Consider the following 17,236-nt stretch of genomic DNA (forward strand, 5'->3'; position numbering starts at 1 on the left):
CATCCATCCACCCACCCACCCACCCAACTAATGGTGCAGGGACACACCTACCCACCCTGGTGTGCCCTCGTGCATCTGTCCATCCGTCCATCTGTCCATCCATCCCTCCGTCTGTCTTTTCACCCCCCCCACACCCCCAGGTGTGCACCCATCTGTCCGGCTGTGTCCTCCGATCCCCCCATCCCTCCCTCCACCCTTCCACCTCACCGGCCACCCACCTGCTCGCCCCTCCCCCCTCCCGTGCCCCTTCCTTCCTTTTTCCCTTTTCCCCCCGTTTTTTCCCCTTCTTCCCCCCCCCCCCCGTTCATTTTTCCGTTTTCCCTGTTTTTCCTTCCCCTTCCCTTTCCCCTTTCCCCTGCTCCCCCCCGCCCGGTCTCTGCTGCCGCCTGCCGGCCCCACGCCGCCACCGCCCCGCCCCAAGCCCCGCCCCAAGCCCCGCCCCGCCATCACGAGCTGCGCGGGTTCCGGGTGCGGGCGGTGGCGCGGCGCGCGCAGGTGGGGCGGGGCGGGGCCGCGCGCGCGGAGATGCGCAGGAGGGCGGGGGAGGGGTCGCGGGGGCGTTGGGGGGAGTATGGGGGGGGCAACAGGGGGGCGGGGATGGAGGCGCGGGGATGGGGGTGTCGATGCGGCGCCAGAATTAGGGAGCGGGGTGCAGGGAGTGGGGTGGGCCGCGACGCCGCGCGCGTGGGTTGTCCCGCGTGGGGCTGGGGGAAGGCAGAGCCTGGGGCGGGGAGGTCGCCCCCCCCCCTTCGCCCGTGCGCCCCGACCCTCCTCCTCGTGGGGGCGGAGCCCCTCGACTCCATGGGGGGGGCTGGATGTGCGGGATAACCCTCCCCCACCCCCCGATGCCGGCCGCCCCCGGCCCCGAGTGGGGCTCCCCGGCCGCTGGGCACCCCTCTGCCGCCTCCCGGGGGTGCGCGGGGAGCGTCCTCCTGGGCGGGGGGCGTGTCGGGACCCCTCCGCGGTCCCTGCCCGGCCCCACGGGTTATTACCGGCGCGGTGGGCTGGTACTACCGGGGCGGTTGTGCGTTAGGCTGTGGGTCCGTCCGGCGGGGCCGCCCGCCCGCGTCCCCATGCAGAGAGGAGCTGACACCGGGCCATGAGCAACGCCACGGCCCCCACGGCCCCGGGTGCAGCGGGCGACTCGCTGGTGGGCTACGTCCTGGGCCCCTTCCTCCTCGTCACCCTCCTGGGTGCCATCCTGGCCGCGGTGAGTGCGTGGGGAGGGCCGGGTGGGCCGACACGCCGTCCCGCACCCCGCGCCCCGCGTCCGCTCACGCCTTCGCTGCTCTCCTTGCAGGTGATGTACGTCCGGAAGAAGCGGAGGTGAGCGTGGGGGGCGCGGGGCTGGGGTTGGCGTGGGGTTGGGGGGGAGCTGTGGCCCCTGTCGCCGCTCAGCCGTCGGTCCCCCTGCCAGGTTTGACCGTCTGCGCCACCGGCTGCTGCCCATGTACAGCTACGACCCGGCCGAGGAGCTGCAGGAGTCCGAGCAGGAGCTGCTGGTGGAGGCGGAGGACGCCCGGGTGCGTGAGCCGCGGCGTTTCGGGGACAGGAGTTGGGTTTCGGGGACGTGGACAGGCAGGGCGGCTGCGTGGGTCGCCTACCCGCCGTGCAGGGTGCTGCCGGGAATTGCTATTTATCTAGAATTTTGCATGAAAAAAATTAGCATTAAGCAACACAACGGTAAGTTAGGGAGCCCACGGGGGCTGCTGAGCCTGGGTGGGAGCCCGCGGTGCCAGCCTGCCCCGAGGGAGCACCATGCTCTGGGAGCCGGGCGAGGGTTTGGGAGCCGCGGGGTGTTTGGGATCAGTCGGTTTTTGGGAGGGTCAGACTGTGCCTGCGCACCCGGGGCTCCTCCACCCGCCCTGGTGCCGTTGGGGGTTGCTTTGCCCCCCCAGTTGCTTTGCCGGGTCTGGGCACCCGGCGTGCTGAGGGCACGCTCTCTGTTGCAGGTGGTGCCCGGCTGGGGGGGCCCCTCGCCCCACCGGCCCCTGCGCAGGGACTGGAAGGCCTGATGCTGCCCGGAGCGCTGGGACCGAATCCTGCCCGCGGGAGGCAAGGGGGGGGACGGTGTCCGCACCGCCGCTGCTGCCGTCGCGTCCGCCGGGAAGGGCAGGGTGCGCCCACGGTAGGGTGACGATGCCGGCGGCCACTGCCTGGGACTGATGATAGTGGGTTATCTCCCACCTCAGTGCCTGTTTTTTGCCGTTTATTTTTTGCTTGAACCGCCCCGCCAGCCCCTTAACATGCACTGAGCAGGACGGCCGGGGCTGGCACCCTGGCAGGGGAGCAGCCGGGCTCCGGGGCTTTGCGGGGTGCGGAGGGCAGGACGCAGAGGAGCAGCGCAGCGCATGCGAGAGCAAATAAACGTGTTTCTCTACGTTCTGCCAAGAGCCTCCCGCATCGGGCAGGGAAGGTTTTCAGCAGCGAAGCCTGACGCCGGGGCGGGGGGTCAGCATCGCACATCCCTGCCTCGGCAGCATCATGGCTTGGTTTGGTAGTAAAAAGGCACCAAGGATGGGAGTTGGGGGAGAGGGGGGACGGACAGGGCAGGGTTTTGCCTGTTTCTGTTTCCATCAGCAGCTCCCGTCCGTCCCTGCGGAGGATGGCTGGCACCATCATGGATGTCCCTCGGAGAAGGTACCGTGCGGAGTGACCGCTCCGTGCCTGCGGGCTCTCCCTGCGTGGAGAAAACCTGCTCCCACCCCGCTCCCGGGCACTGGACCCCAGCCAGAGTCCCGGGCAGAGGCGTCAAACATCCATAAAATGTTTTATTCAAGTAACTGCAAATAGGAAACCCAAAGGTCGTTAACAGTGGACCAAAAAAAACCCAAAAAAACCACCCAACCAAACCCGAATTTTCTCCCGCTGGGGCCGCCCGGCACCGACCTCCGGTCCCGCTGCAGCCGTCGTGCAAGGGGCAGCGCAGCAGGGGGAGCATCCCGTGGTCCCCCTGACGCCACCACCCTACCAGCCTCTACCCCTTGGAACAGCAGAGCAACCTAGAGCTTAAAATAACAATTTTAAAAAAAAAAAAGCCCAAAAAAGGGGAAGAAAAAAGAAAAACCCCACAGCCCCCAGCGACACCCCAAAAAAAGGAAACACCGAGCCAATGATGCCCCGGCAGCTGGCACAGCAGCAGCACGTTTGTGAGTTCAGAGAGTGGAACTTAAATATCCAGAGGTAGTTGTGAATGAAAGGAAAAAAAAAAAAAGTACTAAAAAAAAATATATATATATATACCAGAACCTATGAGGAAAGGGCTGCCCCGAGCCGGCCCCACTTGGGCACCCCGGGGACGGCACCGAGCCCCAGCATCACCACGGGAGCTGCTCTCCCACGCACAGTGCAGTCACCCAGGACTTGGGAGGGGGGGATACAAGGGGGGGTTGCCTGGGGTAGCAGCAGGCCAGAGCAAAGGTCTAATGTATTTGGGGGTCTTGCCTTTGCTGCCCCACCCCCATCCCCCCAATCTCTTCCCTGCAGACGCGCCAGGGCAAAGCCCAGTGCTGGGGGCACAACCAGCACCCGCTTTGGATGGGTGAGAGCACTGCACTGGGGGGGGGGGAGAGCAAAGGTGGTGGTGGTGGGGGTCTCAGCCCTGGCTCTCTGCCAGGCACCTGCTTTGCTAGTAGGGCTGCCCCAAAACCCAGCTCTGGGGAAAGGGGAGAGCCAGGGCTGCTCTCCCCCCCACCCCCAGGCCAGGGGGGCTGCAGGGGCTGCCTGGGTTGGGCCATTTTTCCAGTGCTGCCGTTGTCTGAGGGTGAGGAAGGAGCAGAGGAGGGAGGAGGAAAAAGCCAGGGTGGCGCAGAGGGTTTCTCCCTATCCCTCTCCCCCAGCCGCTGAGGACACGGGACCGTCGGGCGATGAGGTAGCGCCGGTTCGGGAGGTTTCACTGCTCCTCCTCGGATGACTCCTGGGAAATGGTCACCTCCTCCTCGTCCTGCTGCTGCAAGGCAAGGGAGTGTAGTTGGGGGGGGGTGCCGTGGGCTGCAGACACCCCCCACTGCCCTCGGACAAAGGGCTGACCAAGCACATCACGCCCCTAGTGCAAAGAGGGAAATTGAGGCACCAGCACCCTCCTGGCTTTGGGGTCTGGTCCTTGCTCCAGGTTTAACCACTATGGGTTAAATCCCAGGTAAGAAACCCGCCGCGTGGGCTCGCAGCGAGGAGGACGGAGCAGCACACCCTGGGTGCACGCGCACCCTGCAAGAGCAAGGCTGTGGTCCCCAGCACCGCTGCCGTGTCCTCAAGTGCCACCGGGGGGGTGGTGGCAGTAGGACAGCGTGTCCGTGTCTGGTCCCGCACGCTGGGGCGGGCAGGCGTGAGCATCGTGGCCCCGTACGCGGTGGTGAGTCAGGGCTGAGTGTGAGCGTGAGTCAGCGCCGGCCCCCGCTTCCTCCTGCTTCATTCATAAAAAAAAAGCCGCTGCCGGCGGCAGCCGCCAAAGCAGGACACGGTGTCCCCGGCACAGCCCCGCCGGCATGGGATGGGCTCAGTCCCACCCCGCTGAACCAGCTTCCTGCCCTGGGGTCCCCGAAACAACCCCTGGTGCCGTGACACCGGTGCAGGAGACCCCAGCATGCAACCCCCCCGCCCCAGTTTGCAGCCCCGGCTGGTCCCAGCCCCTCACCCTCCATAAGGAATTTCAGTGGGAAAAGGGGCAAAGCCCCACGTGGGGCAGAGCAGCTGCACCCTGAGGATGCTCGTGGGTGGCTCTTGTGTCCCAGTGCCTTGTGGGAGGTTGTGGGTGCAGGATGTGGGCTGGGGACAGCGGGATGTGCACGCTAGGAAAGGAGATGAAACTGGCTCCCAACCGTGGTGCTCATGGGTGCCCGGCAGCCACCTGAGCTCCCTGGGCTGCAAACTGGGGGCGGGGAAGGGGAGAGTGGGGGAGAAATGAACCGGAGGAGGGAAAACACAAAATAAGAGGGTGGCCATAGTGCATGGAAGCAGTGGGGGGTGTTGCTGCACACACAGGCTGCAGGAATGCTGCACAGGTGACGCAGCGGGTGTCCTGGCTGGCGTGTGCCAACATGCCACCGAGGCAGGACCAGCCGCCTCTGGTGTGCTGCTCCCGGGGCTGGGGGGAGCCAGGGGACCCAGCACGGCTCAGTCCCCCCAGTGCTGGCACTGGGGCATGGCATGGCCGGGTCCGAAGCCTGTCCCGTGCCATGCTGTGTCCCCTTTTGCTCAGTGCTCTGCCCTCCTCCAGCCCAGCAGCATCTCTCTCACACTTGTGGGGACAGCCAGGGGGGCTGCCATGCCCCAAAAGTGCCCAGCACCCTGCCAGGATGGAGGAAGAAGGGAAAAGCCCACTCACTGATTTTTTGGGTCGGCCTCGAGGTTTTCTCCCTGGTGTGACTGCAGCTTTCTGAGGAAAAAAAAAAATAGATGTTTTGGTCAGGCTGGGGCCATCCCCTTGTCCCTGGGATGCCGCTGGGGGGCAGGCAGCATTCCCCTTCCTCCCAGCCACGACTGCCAAATTCATCATCCCAGTGGCATCTCTCGGGCTGCTGCACCCAGGTGGTCCCGGGGCTGCAGCCAGGCCCCCCCGGCCCCCCTCGCCACCGGCTTCCAGCACCATGGGACAGCCCCGGCCCCGTGACTCACGAGGTGGGTGCAGGATGTGAGTCGCATGTTTTGCAAACAGGTTTCTTGTGTGTGTCCACACGCTGACACATGCAGTCCCCGACTCCACCCCCCCCTTCCCTGGGGGCCAGCACTGTGACCCCCCCTCCCAGGGGTCCATCTGCCCTGAATTATCCATAATTGAGCTCAAAATGGACCTGTCGTCCCAGCGCACGGTTGCTCAGTCGGAGCAGCCCCTGTTCCCAGCCACCTACCCTGCCTTTCGGGGCAGCCTTGTTTTTACTGCCCTTCGGCCGTCCACGGGGTCTCTTGGGGGTCGGGGCCTCGCTGGGCTCCTGCTGGAGGGAGAGCAGAGGGGGGGTCACTGTGGATGGGGGTCCCTGGGAAGGGATGCATGCCCAGGGCAGCTCCAGGCTGGGAGTCCTGTTCTCCTCAGCAGACCCCACCAGGGCAGAGACGCTCTCGCCCGTGGTACTGGGAGCACTGGTTGCACTGGGATCAGCAGTCAGAGGCTCCTGTGTGTCCTTCAGCCAAGCGCGTACGTGACCTGTCCCGCCCTGGCATTAATCACTCGGCTTAGCCGGATGGTCCCCACTGGTTTCTCAGCCCTGGACCCCAGCTCGCTGGCAGTGCCGCTGCCTGGTAGAGTGTCGGGAAATGGCAAATTGCCTTTTCTGCAGGAAAATGATGGGCACAAACCCCATCTGTGCCGGGGGGGGTGGGGTCAGGGGCAGGGGGTTGGCACCACAAAGGCTCTGGCAGCATCTTATCCCTCTGAGCAGCTTTTGCTAATGGAGCTTTAATTAGCCTGTCTGCAATGGCAGGTTCAGCTGCAGCCTTGGGAGGAGCAAGGGGAGGGCCCAAGACTTTCCCTGGGCGTGGAGGAGCTCTGGGGTGTTGCAGGGCTGAGGTGGGGGGGCTGGCTATGAAGACCCCCAGAGGGGATTTGCTGCCAGTGAGGTGTTGCCTGAAGGGAGGTAATGGGGTCTGCACAGGTGGGCATCCCCATCCCCTGCCTGGGGAATGCTGCTGGGGTACAAGCAGAGAGTGGTTCTTGCTGCCCCATAGCCTGGGGGTGCCCAGTGGGGTGCCCAGCCCTGGAGGGCATTGATGTGGACAGAGCTGCCTAGCGGGGTCGCCCCCCTTCCTCCCAGGAGACCCCACATACCTGTGGCTTCTTCCTGGGCCGCCCCCGGCCCCTCTTCTCTGACACGTCCTTCTCCCCCTTGGAAGCCAGGGGCTGGCTGGATTTGGAGCCAGATTCACTCATCGTCCTTCCAGCGGTGGTGAGGAGGAGCTGGAGGGGAGGAAGGTTGGTCAGTGGTGGCTTGCCACACCGGCCGGTGCCGCTCTCCCCAGCCCTCACCCCGGCGGCAGGCGGGTGCTGGGGGCTGTGGAAGTGACTCACGGGGCTGCAAGGGATGAGCAGAGCTGCCGGAGCCTCCTGCGGGGTCAGCCCAGCTATGGTCATGCCCCTGCTACCGGGTAAGGATGCTCAGCCCCCCCCCCAGCAGCTACCTGGCGCTGCTGTGGGGATGGGGGTGACAGGTGGGATATCAGCAAGGACAGGAGGTGACAAGGACCAGGGTCCCCCCTCTAAGAATGACTCTTAGAATTAAAATTCAGCTGAAATGAGCAACTTCTGCCCTACCCCAGCCCTTCCTGGAGGCTTGCCCGCGTCCTGCTCCTCTCCTGTGTGGAGTGGGGACCAGCCCGTGCCCAGGGCACTGCCAGGGCTGGCAAAGCCCGCAGGGGAGAAACCAAAAGCATTGCTAAGAGTTATGCCTAGAAGAGACCCCCTGCTTCTAGTTTTTTAACCCCCCGAGCCCATTCAGCAGCACCACGCCGTGGGATGCAGGGATTTTCTGCCCCAAAACCGCACAGCACCTCGGGCAGGTGAGACCCTTCCTCCCGCTGCTGCAAAGCCAGTATCTGCAAAACCGCCCCTGCTGCACCCATGTCCTTTCTGCAAACAGACCTTTGGCCCACGCTGGTCCCAGCCGTGCAACCCCTCACGCAGCCACTCCCCGGCGATGTGCCAGTGCGCAAGCCCAGGTCAGCTCTGATGCACAGGGATGGAGCAACGTGTCTGAGGCTGCAGGACCGGACTCTGGCGATGGGACCCCGGTGCCGCTCCCCACACTCGTGGCCCTAATCACCAGCCCCACGTGGGAGCTGCTACTTGTGCTGGCTGGGCAATGTTCTGGGTGCTCTGATCTGCCTCACCCATGCCTACTCCCTGCCTTCCCCAGGGTGGGTTTGCAGCTGCAGCCCTCCCAGGGATGCAGCCTGCATCCTCCCATCACCAGCTGGGGAGCAAAACAAAGCGGCTGCTGGGCAGGATCCTGCCCCAAGCCCACGGCACCAACACCTCGCTGAACCAGCCCGTGCCCTGGCGCTAAGACAGCTCCTGGGGTCCCCAGCAGGTATTTGGGGAGCAGCATCTCAGCCAGCCCTTCCCACAGAGCCCATCCCCTTTCCCAAAAAGAAGAGCAGCTCCAGATTTAATCTGGAGTCCTTGAATTCCTAGACACGCTGCCGGCACTGGCAAGTTGGAACAGGACAAGCAGTGGCATGGCACCAGGGGCCTCTGGGCATCCCCACGGGGGTTCCAGGGTGGTGCAGGGTCCCACAGCCCTGCTCCCCCCACCCTGCCTCGACGCCTGGCACCACTGCACCCAGGGTGCGATGCTGCAGCCCTGACCCTGCTCCTGCCACGCCGGCTGGCTTCAGGGACAGGCACCACCTGGGGACTTGTCCTACGGATGCTGGCTTGTCCCATCCCCTGTGCACATCCCAAAGGGCTGGATGGCTCTCCTTGCTCACAGGACAACGCCACAGATGAAAAGGTGCCATCTTCCCCTCTCCACCTCAATGCTTCCCCAGCAGCGATGGGGAAACCTGCTTTTCCAGAGCTGTGGGGCTGGTTCCACACCCAGCTCCCAGCCCAGGATCCAGGAGGATGCCAGCAAAGCCCCGGTGCTTACTGGTGTCCCCAAGCACAGGGTGCCTGCTCTACACCTCGGTTGGGTGACCACAGCCATGCAGAGGGGGACACCTGCTCCGAGAAGTGATGTGATGCTTCCCAGCAGAAATAGGGCTGCGAGAGCAGCACCCTGGTCTCACTGCCTGTAAGTGCAGGGCTTGGAGATGCCTGGGAGACTTGGCTGGAAAATCACGGTGTTGCTTTGGGCTGGGTGCTGCAACCCCACCGGGACACCCCTGCCTCTGGGGATGGTCCCCTGCATCCCTGCCCTGGGTCTGATGTCTCCAGAGCGTGGCAGCCCCCCGGCACAGCTTTTCCTACAGGTACAAGGTTGTGTGCCTGGTCTGCATGCAAAGACCGAGGCACGCTTCCTACCTCTGCCTACAGGGTTAATACCTCTTAGTTTTGAGCAACTGGTTTCAATCTGGATGGTGTTAAAGCAGCCAGGACAGTGCTACTGGGGAGAGCAGGGCAGTGGGGGGCAGCCGGGGTGCTGAGATTAAATCGGGGATGCTGAGCCTCATCAGGGCGGTTGGAGCAGGCACAGGCAAGACGTGCGGTGCGAGGAGCCACGCACAGACCTTCGAGGCTTTTTAAAAAAAACATGTGTCAGCTCCTGCTCCCCTCTGGAAGTGACTCATGAGTGCAAAACAACAACAAAAAACACCCTCAGATTTTTTTTCTTTTTTTGGGAGACAGAAACTGTGCTGTGGTGCAAACACCCCAAAAATATTACTCACAGCATCCCAGAGCCCTTCAGGGGGTTTCTTAGAAAAAAAAAAAGTATGGTTTAGATTTAGTGAAGAAAAATGCCAGCTGGCTGACCAGGGGCTGCGGTGGGTTTGTCTCTTTTTAAGTCAATCTTTCTCAGAGGAAACGCAGCCTCCAAGCCGTACCGTACCCTCTCCAGTAGCTGGAAACAGATGGGCCCAGTATAGCCCCCACCCTGCCACGCTCTCCACTGCCACACCGGGGGTGGGCACAGGCCCCACACAGTGGCTCTGGCCAGCGATGCCGTGGGACACCTGCCCCCCCGCCGTGGGGATGCCACAGGGTACAGCCCCCCATGAGCCAGAGCCTGCCACCACGGAGTTGTTGGTGCTGGGGAAAGCGCGTGCACAACCCACCCATCCCTCCGCCGCCTCCGAGCTCTCCCCAGGGCCTGCAGAGCTGAAACCACCCCAGGGGACCGGGGGCTCCCTGCCTTGCTCTGGCAGAAAGGGATGAGGAGGAGGGTGCCAGGGTGGAAGAGGGGGGGATGCTCCTCTCTCCCATGCCAGCACCTTCCCAGGTAGCACCCCTTTTCCCATGAGCGGCCCCTTTTCCCACGATGCTCCCTGGCTCGGCGGCACCTGCCCAGCCCCGGGAACACCCCGAGCCCGCAGGATGGTGCTGGGCACACGGCGGGAAACAGCTCCAGCCCCGCTCTGTGCATCAAAGCCATACAGGAGAGAGGGAGGCAGCAGCTGTGTTGCCATGGAGGAAAGGAAGCAGCTGAGAGAGAAACCTTTCCGTGCAGGGAGGAATCAGTTGGAGACGAGGGCAGGGGACTGCTGGGCTCCCTGAGGCTGGGAGGGATAAACCTCTGCAAGGGTTGGAGGTGGAGGGGCTACATCTACCTCTCCATCGATGGAGTTGAGGGGATAAAAAACTCCTCCCCTCTCCATCCCTATGGATGGTGAGCTGCCGGGTTCTCCTCCCAGAGCCCCATCGGCTCCCTCTGCTCCACAACATGAGCTGGGCCGTTCTCAGCAAACCACCTCTTGCACAAGCAACGGTTGGGTTGCAAAAAGAGACAACCTGGCCCCTCGGAGCGACGCTCCTGGCTGCCCCTGGGCCTGCTCCTGCCTTCCCCCACCCGCCCGCGCTGGCTTACACCGCTCCGTGCAAACAACCCCATAAATCCCCCGCTCCTGCCACCTACTCTTAGATTAAACAAACCAGCCCAGGAGAAGCAGGGAGACAGGCGGTGGCTTAGATCTTTTTTTTTTTTTAAAAAAGAATTAAATCGAAATATCTCTTCACGCCCAGGAAATCTAGCCTGATTGCAGCTGGAGAAGGATCCCAGCCGCACCTCCTGGCAGAGGGAGGACGGGAGAGGGAGGAGGGGAAAGAAATAGTGGAGCAGAAGTTGAAGAGCCTGTTCGGCAGGGGTGCGAGGGCTGGGAAGGGATGTGCGCGGCTCCTCATTAGGACAAACCCTCCGTGGGGCTACTTTGAAGCACACACACACCACCACCACCCCCCCAAGGCCTGCTATTAAGGAAAGTCCACCCCCCTTCCTTCCTGGGCATGCATAATAAAAGGAAGTGATAAAAGAAAGGAAGGAGGGAGGTGGGGGAGAAAGAAAAGAGGCAGGAAGGGCACCATCACACGCTTTGTGAAGCCCCTGTCCTGGGGGGGATATAATAAAACCCCTGGTGGAGCCAGCTCTGTGTGGCATCACCCACCCCCCACCCCCGGGGAAAGTGGGTGCGGGGCCCCAAGGTCTCGCAGCGGGGAGCAGCGGGGGCACTGCCCCGGGGGGGGCAGCCGAGCCCCAGCACTACAACTTTGCACCGACCTCCGGGGGGGTGCGTGTTCTTCCCCCACGCCGTGAGCCGGGCTTGGCCTGGCCCCTCGCCCCGGCCCCACGCACCTTGCACCGGCCCAGCCCCACGCACGGGTCCTCATCCCCGGCCGCGGCCCCACGCACCTTGCACCGACCCAGCCCCACGCACGGGTCCCCATCCCCGGCCGCGGCCCCACGCACCTTGCACCGACCCAGCCCCACGCACGGGTCCTCATCCCCGGCCGCGGCCCCACGCACCTTGCACCGACCCAGCCCCACGCACGGGTCCCCATCCCCGGCCGCGGCCCCACGCACCTTGCACGGTCTCATTCCCCAAGCGTGGTCCCGACCCCACGCAACATACACCGACACCCCCCTCCCCCGCACTTTGCACCAATCCCCCCCCTCACCCTACACCGCCCCCCCCCCGCACTTTGCACCGGCCCACCCCCGCACCCTACACCGACCCCCCCACGCACCCAACGAGCCCGGGCATCACCCGAAACCGAGTAAGTGGAGTTAAAGTCCCGCCGCCCCGGGAGCGACCGGCACCGGGGACCCCCGCCCACCCCCCCTCCCCACGGCCCCGCCAGGTGCATCACCCTATTAATAACAACAATTAATAAGAATAATAAAGAGAGGCATTGCAGAGCCGGCCCGCCGCACGCACACGCGCGTCCTTGCAACCACACAGCGACCCGGGGGCGATCGTGCACAGCATGCGGGGAGGGGGGGAGCAAAGCCCAGGGACACCCCCCCCCCCCGCCCAGCACCCCCGATCCCCCCCGCACCCCCCGGAGCAGAAAGGAAAGAGGAAGGCCGGCACTCACAGTCAGCTTGATCTCGGAGCTGGGTGCTTGGGGGTGGGTTTTTTTGGGTGCTGGTTTTTTTTTGGGAGGGGGGTTGGTTTGGGGTTTTTTTTTGGTTTGTTTGGTTTTTTTTTCTCCTGGCGTGTCTGTGTTGTGAAGCGAATTAAACCCCCCCCTCCTGGCGGCTGCTGCTGCTCGCAAATGCGGATCTGAAAGGAGAAGGCAGAGAGAGAGGGAGGCTGCGACTCACACACGCATCCACAGCCCAGCCAGGCCCCCCTCTTATTTATATAAATAATAAAGAGAGGGAAAAAAAAAATTGCTCCAGGAGGAAGGAAGCTGGGTCAAAATCATTTGCAGGGAGCGAGGAAAAAAAAAATAGGAAAGAGGGGGGAGAAGGGGGGGGGGGGAAGGAGCGAGCTCCCAGCCTTACTGGAGGGGATCCAGCTGCTAAAAATAGCAAAATCACACTCGAAATTAAATAAGGGCAAACAGGCTAAGGGGAGCTTCCAGCCCTTGCGGAGCGGGAGAGGAGGAGCCGGGCTGCATCACGGCGGCGGGGGCGGGCGGCGGCGGGGCCGGGAGCGATAGGTCCGTTCAAAGGGCCGGGGCGGGCGGCGGCGGCTGCTTCCCCCCCCTCCCCTCCCCGAGCCCCGCGGCCGGCGGAGGGACCCCCCGGGGGCTGATGGAGACATCCCTCTCCCCCCGCCCCAGGATGCTCCGGGGATGCTGCTGGCTGGGGCCGTGCGGTGGGTGCGGGTACCCCGCGATGCCCCCCCCCCAGCCCCATGCAGAGTGGGCAGTCGTGTTCTGGGCTGGCGTGGAGAGGTCTGGCATCACCGTGGAGGCCATGCACCGGCTCCGGTACCGATGGGCAAAGTACCATGCTTCCTTTTGCTGCCCCCCTGGCAGGTTAACCCCACCCCCACTCCCCCCCCCCCCCCCCCAAAAAAAAACCAAACCCCAGTCTGCATCTAGAGGCACCAGCAGCAGGTGCTCCATCCCCGGGGTCTCCCAGGGCCAGCTGGGGTTTGTCACGATATTTATTTTATTTTCCATTGCAGCACCACTGCAGAAATGGGAGGTGGGTGTGGAAGCGAGTCCCGCTTGGCACGGTGGGAGTCCGGGAGCTGGTGAGCGGCCCTGGGGATCTGCTGGGGTTTAAGCAGGCAGTGCGCTTGGTCTGCAGAAAAGCTTTATTCTGAATTCCCACAGTCTGTTTTGGAAGTGGTTTAGGTCAGTCCAGAATAGGAGCTGAGGTCAGCTCTCCAGGTAGGTACCCCAAAAACCAGAGCCCCGTTGTGTCGGGGACAATGTTGTCCAGGGCATGTCAGGCATTTTGGATCTCATGGTGGGTTCTTCTGATGGGACCCAAGGAAATCCAGAGCTCAGCATCTTCTGAGGGACGGGACTTTGCCAAATTCCCCCAAACTCCTGCGGGAACTCCAACTGCAAATTCAATGGAAGCTCCGACTTTGGTGCTTTCGACCATCCTGACAGTAAGCGTTGACATCTGGAGTCAGGAGCCAAACTTTAGACTGGCCAATGATGGATTTCAGTCTCAGGCAAGTTTTTGTTAAAAAAAAAAAAAAAGCGCCTTTAAAAATATGAAACTTGGAATTACTGATATCTCCATGTGTAAAACTTCTTCAGCAGGGAAGATTTACAATGTAAAAAGAAATCAAACCGAGCAAGGCTTGTGGCACTTTCTGTTTTGCTGATTGTTATTTGGATTTCTGAAATCCCCTGTAAATTCCCCTGACTAAAACACAATCAAAGCAGTGTCCCCTTCTGACGATTAAAAAATGAAAGCAAAGAGAGGGGGAAAAAACGCCCTGTAAGAGGCTGACCTGTTTTCAAATGCCTGCAAAAAGAACAGGCATCACCCTGCTTTGCTTGCACGGCGATGTTTCGGGGCTGAGCCCGGCCGTGGCTCCCTGACCTGGTGATGGCGGTGGGTCTCCTCCGTCCGAGGGCCTTGCATCCAGGCAAGGTGGTGTTTGCAGATCCCAAGCATCCTTCTTTTTTTTTTTTTTCCCCTAAAATTGATGTCCCCCCAGCTGCGGGCAGCCCTGCCTGGGTTCGGGAGTGCCGGGGTGCCTTCTGCCTGCAGCAGCCCCAGCCTTGCCCACGGCCGCGCTCAGGCCTCCCCCTTTGCTCTGAGCCTGGCGAGGAATTTGGTTTCTGTCCCTGGCAGAGGCTCGTTGTTATTAATATCCCTTGTTATTTATTCTGCAGTGGCGGTGAATGGCTGTAACTGGAGAACTGTGAACAACCAGGGCTGCTCTTTCTTGCTTTGATCCCTGAATCTTTTGGCAATTCCCCACTCACTGAGCCCACGCCGGAGCCTCCCCGAGCCGGGGTCATCCGTGGGGTGACTACTTGGTCTTTAAAGCAAAATAGTGCTGCGGTGGTCCCCCAAAACTGAAGCGCAGCGGTGGGACGCTCCCAGTAGCCAGGAGCTACACCCCGATGGGAAACCAGCACACAACTGTGCGCAATGGGGGGATATGGGGGGAAAAAATGGGATTTGGGGAGGTGGGATTTGTTTGGTGCTCAGGGTGTGTTTGCCAGGATGGGAGGACCCATAGGGTATCAGAAATAGCCTGGCAATGCACCGCAGCAAGATCTGCACCGGCGGGGAGGGGGCTGTGGGGCAGTGCCCCCCACTTTAAATAGAAATCTGTGGGTGTGCGGTGCCCGTGCAGCAAGGTGAGGCACAGGGCGGTGCGAGGCGGCTTGGATTCGAGCAGAGCCCAGTCCTGGGCTCAGAATTTCAGTCCAGGAAGATAATTTTCACTTTTGTTTTTGTAGTTTTCCCGAGTTAAAGCCTGTGGCCGGTGCAGATTTGGGAGCAGAACCGGCGAGGTTCGCCCAACCCACAGTTCAGTTCTGCACTGAGACCAGAAAGTGAAAATGGCTGGAAACAAGGAAACAAGAAGTGATTTTTTTCCCCCCATCGCGGCAGAGCCTGACGCAGGGTGCGGGGTCAGCGTTGCACCGAGCTGTGCTGCCCCACGTTATCCCGGTGAGCCAAACAGGCTGGGAAGGCCGCTGGGATGCAGGCAGGGGATGATGTCCCTGGCTGGGGTGTTTGCGGGCATGGCCGGCCATGGCGGGAGGGCATGAGGACGGGGACGGGGCCTTTGTTTCCCCTCCAGTCTTTGTTTCCCTGCGGCCCCATTGATGAAGCCCCATGTGGCCAAACAGCCCCGGACCCACCCCGAAACAGTCCTTTTAATTTGATTAAACAGCTCCTTCCTTCTTCCCCCCCCCCCACTCCCTGCCCCGAGGCAGGGTGGATTTAACACTCACCAGTGCAGTATTTTCCTGTAGCCCTATTCCGGGGACAAATTCCTAAATCACCTGATAAATTATAGGCTTAATGCTGCTTTTGAGAGTGCTGAGTTTGCAGGACACAGTGATGCTGGCACTGTGGGATGCATGTACTGCAGATGTGGGGTGCACACATGAATTATTGAGTACCCCTATTTTTTCAAATTGGTGTTTCAGATCTGGGAGGTGACCTGATGGGGAAGTGGGTGCCCAGTGCTTGGGAAAAGCTGTGCATCCACAAGGCCCCCTGAAAAGAAGGTGCTTGAAATCATTCCCTGCTTCTTCGGCTCAGCAGGGCTCTGCAAAACCGCAGGCACTGATTGTCTGCCCCCAAAATGCAGCCGCCTCCGGAGGGGATATGGGGGACCAGAGGATGGCCCCGAGGGGGAGGACATCTGCCCTGCGTCCCGGCGACTGCCACCGAGCCCTGCAAAGCTGCATTTGGGATTTGGGTGCCTAATTCCTGCTAATTTCCCTGGGAAAGGGGAAACCAGATCCTCTAAGGCAGCTCTGGAAAAAACCTCAGCCCAGGTTGTTGGGTAATTGGAAGGGCTACCCGACTAATTAAGAGCGTGGTGTGTTTGTCACCTCCAAAGCCCTCTTGAACACCAGTTAATTAATCCACGTGGTTCTGGGTCTTGCAGAGATAGGTGACATTACCCTTGTTTCACACATGGGGGAACGTGTGTATTGGAGGTGGGGAGACTTGTCTGAGGCCAGGTGAAGAGCACGTTTCACCCGTGTCAGTGTCAGGTCCGGTGCTCCCGGTGCACCGTGTCCCTCTCAGATCCCTTTACTCAATGTTGCTGGTCGCTGGGATTTTTGTTTCACGCTGTGCCTGGAGCACCCCCTGCACCGCTCCGGTCCCCGGCTGCGCTGCGCGGAGTGTTTGCTGAGGAGCCTTCTTCTGCGCAAGCGGTTTTGCAAAATGCAAAGGCAGGACTTGGCTTGCTCTGAAGCTGAGTGTTCTCATTTCCAGCATCCTTGGGTTGATGGAGGCAGGGGCACATATTTGGCTCCTCTGTATGGAGGAACACCTCTCCCCACAGCCTCCTGGATGCTCTCGGTGTCTCTGAGAACGGGACATGTCTTGGCTGGCAAAAACCAGTTCAGCTGCAGAAGGTGCACGAGGCTGGGCAGGGGGACAGCAGCAAGGTCTGACCCAGGTCTGGGCTTACTGTTTCAGTCATGTCCATCCATTCCACCCATTTCTGCCCGAAGCTGCTCCATCTCTGCAAGATAAGTGATGGCAGCACAAGGAAGAAAGCTCTGCAGACTGGTCCAAGATGATTAACCACCTTTGTTAATTCTTTCCCAGCACAATACAGTGAGCATCACATTTACCCTGCTCTGTGTGTCTAACTTACTCAAGGCACCGCAGGGCTGAACTCCTGGCTGCAGCTCCCATCCTGGGAGCACATCTCCAGCATGGAGCACCCTGAGAGCACAGCCCTCAGGAAGGGCTTTGCTGAGATGTGCCGTGTCCTGAAGAGTTTCCAGCAGAGAAGGAACACTTCGCCTTCCTCAAAGAAGCAGAAGGACTTGTCCACGTCCATGTGGGAGATGTGGTAGTAGAGTGGGGCTCATGAGACCATCCTTCCTCCCATTGCTGTTACCTTGGAGCTTGCGTGAAAATTCATGCTGAAATATTTATTACTGACTGCAATCGATAGTTAGCCCCCAGGAAAAGACATTTCTGGCAGCCGTCTCCTCTGCTTGCTTTTGGAGGGCGGTACAGGGCCAAGGTGTGCGGGTTGCTGAGCACCTGCGCCCGGGGGGGAAACGAAGTGGAAATGGGGGGGCTGAGCATGGGGGAGAAGGGCTGCCATGGGTGTGCAGGGGTCTCTGTGGAGCCCACCTTGGTGCAAAGTTGGAGGGGAAGGAGGGAAAATTAAGCCTAACACCTGTCCCAACCCTCCAGAGTCAAGAGGCCCAGGCTGATGAAGGGCGTGGGTGCCCTTT

The 17,236-nt window shown here is 61.4% G+C and overlaps 2 protein-coding genes and 1 long non-coding RNA gene across 13 annotated transcripts; 2 read left to right on the forward strand and 1 right to left on the reverse strand.

Moving 5' to 3' along the window:
- The first annotated feature begins 409 nt into the window (after positions 1-409).
- SMIM29 (small integral membrane protein 29) lies at positions 410-2,380 on the forward strand. 2 transcript variants are annotated; one of them, XM_075115332.1, is made up of 5 exons: positions 410-495; positions 1,034-1,210; positions 1,301-1,326; positions 1,418-1,523; positions 1,953-2,380. In XM_075115332.1, the coding sequence occupies exons 2-5, from the start codon at positions 1,100-1,102 to the stop codon at positions 2,013-2,015; spliced, it is 306 nt and encodes a 101-aa protein (XP_074971433.1). In that variant the 5' UTR covers positions 410-495; positions 1,034-1,099; the 3' UTR covers positions 2,016-2,380. The 2 variants fall into 2 exon arrangements, with proteins under 2 accessions (XP_074971433.1, XP_074971434.1); XM_075115333.1 differs by lacking the exon at positions 410-495 and having other exon boundaries at positions 706-1,210.
- A 371-nt stretch (positions 2,381-2,751) lies between these two features.
- On the reverse strand, positions 2,752-12,470 carry HMGA1 (high mobility group AT-hook 1). Of its 9 annotated transcripts, XM_075115331.1 has the most exons (6): positions 12,372-12,470; positions 11,960-12,147; positions 6,761-6,889; positions 5,847-5,930; positions 5,324-5,374; positions 2,752-3,949 (listed from the first exon to the last, which is right to left on the reverse strand). In XM_075115331.1, the coding sequence occupies exons 3-6, from the start codon at positions 6,860-6,862 to the stop codon at positions 3,893-3,895; spliced, it is 294 nt and encodes a 97-aa protein (XP_074971432.1). In that variant the 5' UTR covers positions 6,863-6,889; positions 11,960-12,147; positions 12,372-12,470; the 3' UTR covers positions 2,752-3,892. The 9 variants fall into 9 exon arrangements, with proteins under 9 accessions (XP_074971432.1, XP_074971431.1, XP_074971428.1 ...); XM_075115330.1 differs by lacking the exon at positions 12,372-12,470 and having other exon boundaries at positions 5,847-5,927; positions 11,960-12,141; XM_075115327.1 differs by lacking the exons at positions 11,960-12,147; positions 12,372-12,470 and adding an exon at positions 11,445-11,493.
- Positions 11,506-16,948, forward strand: LOC142067071 (uncharacterized). 2 transcript variants are annotated; one of them, XR_012663886.1, is made up of 4 exons: positions 11,506-11,638; positions 13,003-13,071; positions 14,753-14,966; positions 16,254-16,948. It is a non-coding gene; the product is annotated as an uncharacterized LOC142067071 (long non-coding RNA). The 2 variants fall into 2 exon arrangements; XR_012663887.1 differs by lacking the exon at positions 11,506-11,638 and adding an exon at positions 12,476-12,687 and having other exon boundaries at positions 15,452-16,948.
- The last annotated feature ends 288 nt before the right edge of the window (positions 16,949-17,236 follow it).

The sequence above is a fragment of the Phalacrocorax aristotelis genome, chromosome 21 (assembly GCF_949628215.1).
Source record: "Phalacrocorax aristotelis chromosome 21, bGulAri2.1, whole genome shotgun sequence".
Taxonomy (NCBI): domain Eukaryota; kingdom Metazoa; phylum Chordata; class Aves; order Suliformes; family Phalacrocoracidae; genus Phalacrocorax; species Phalacrocorax aristotelis.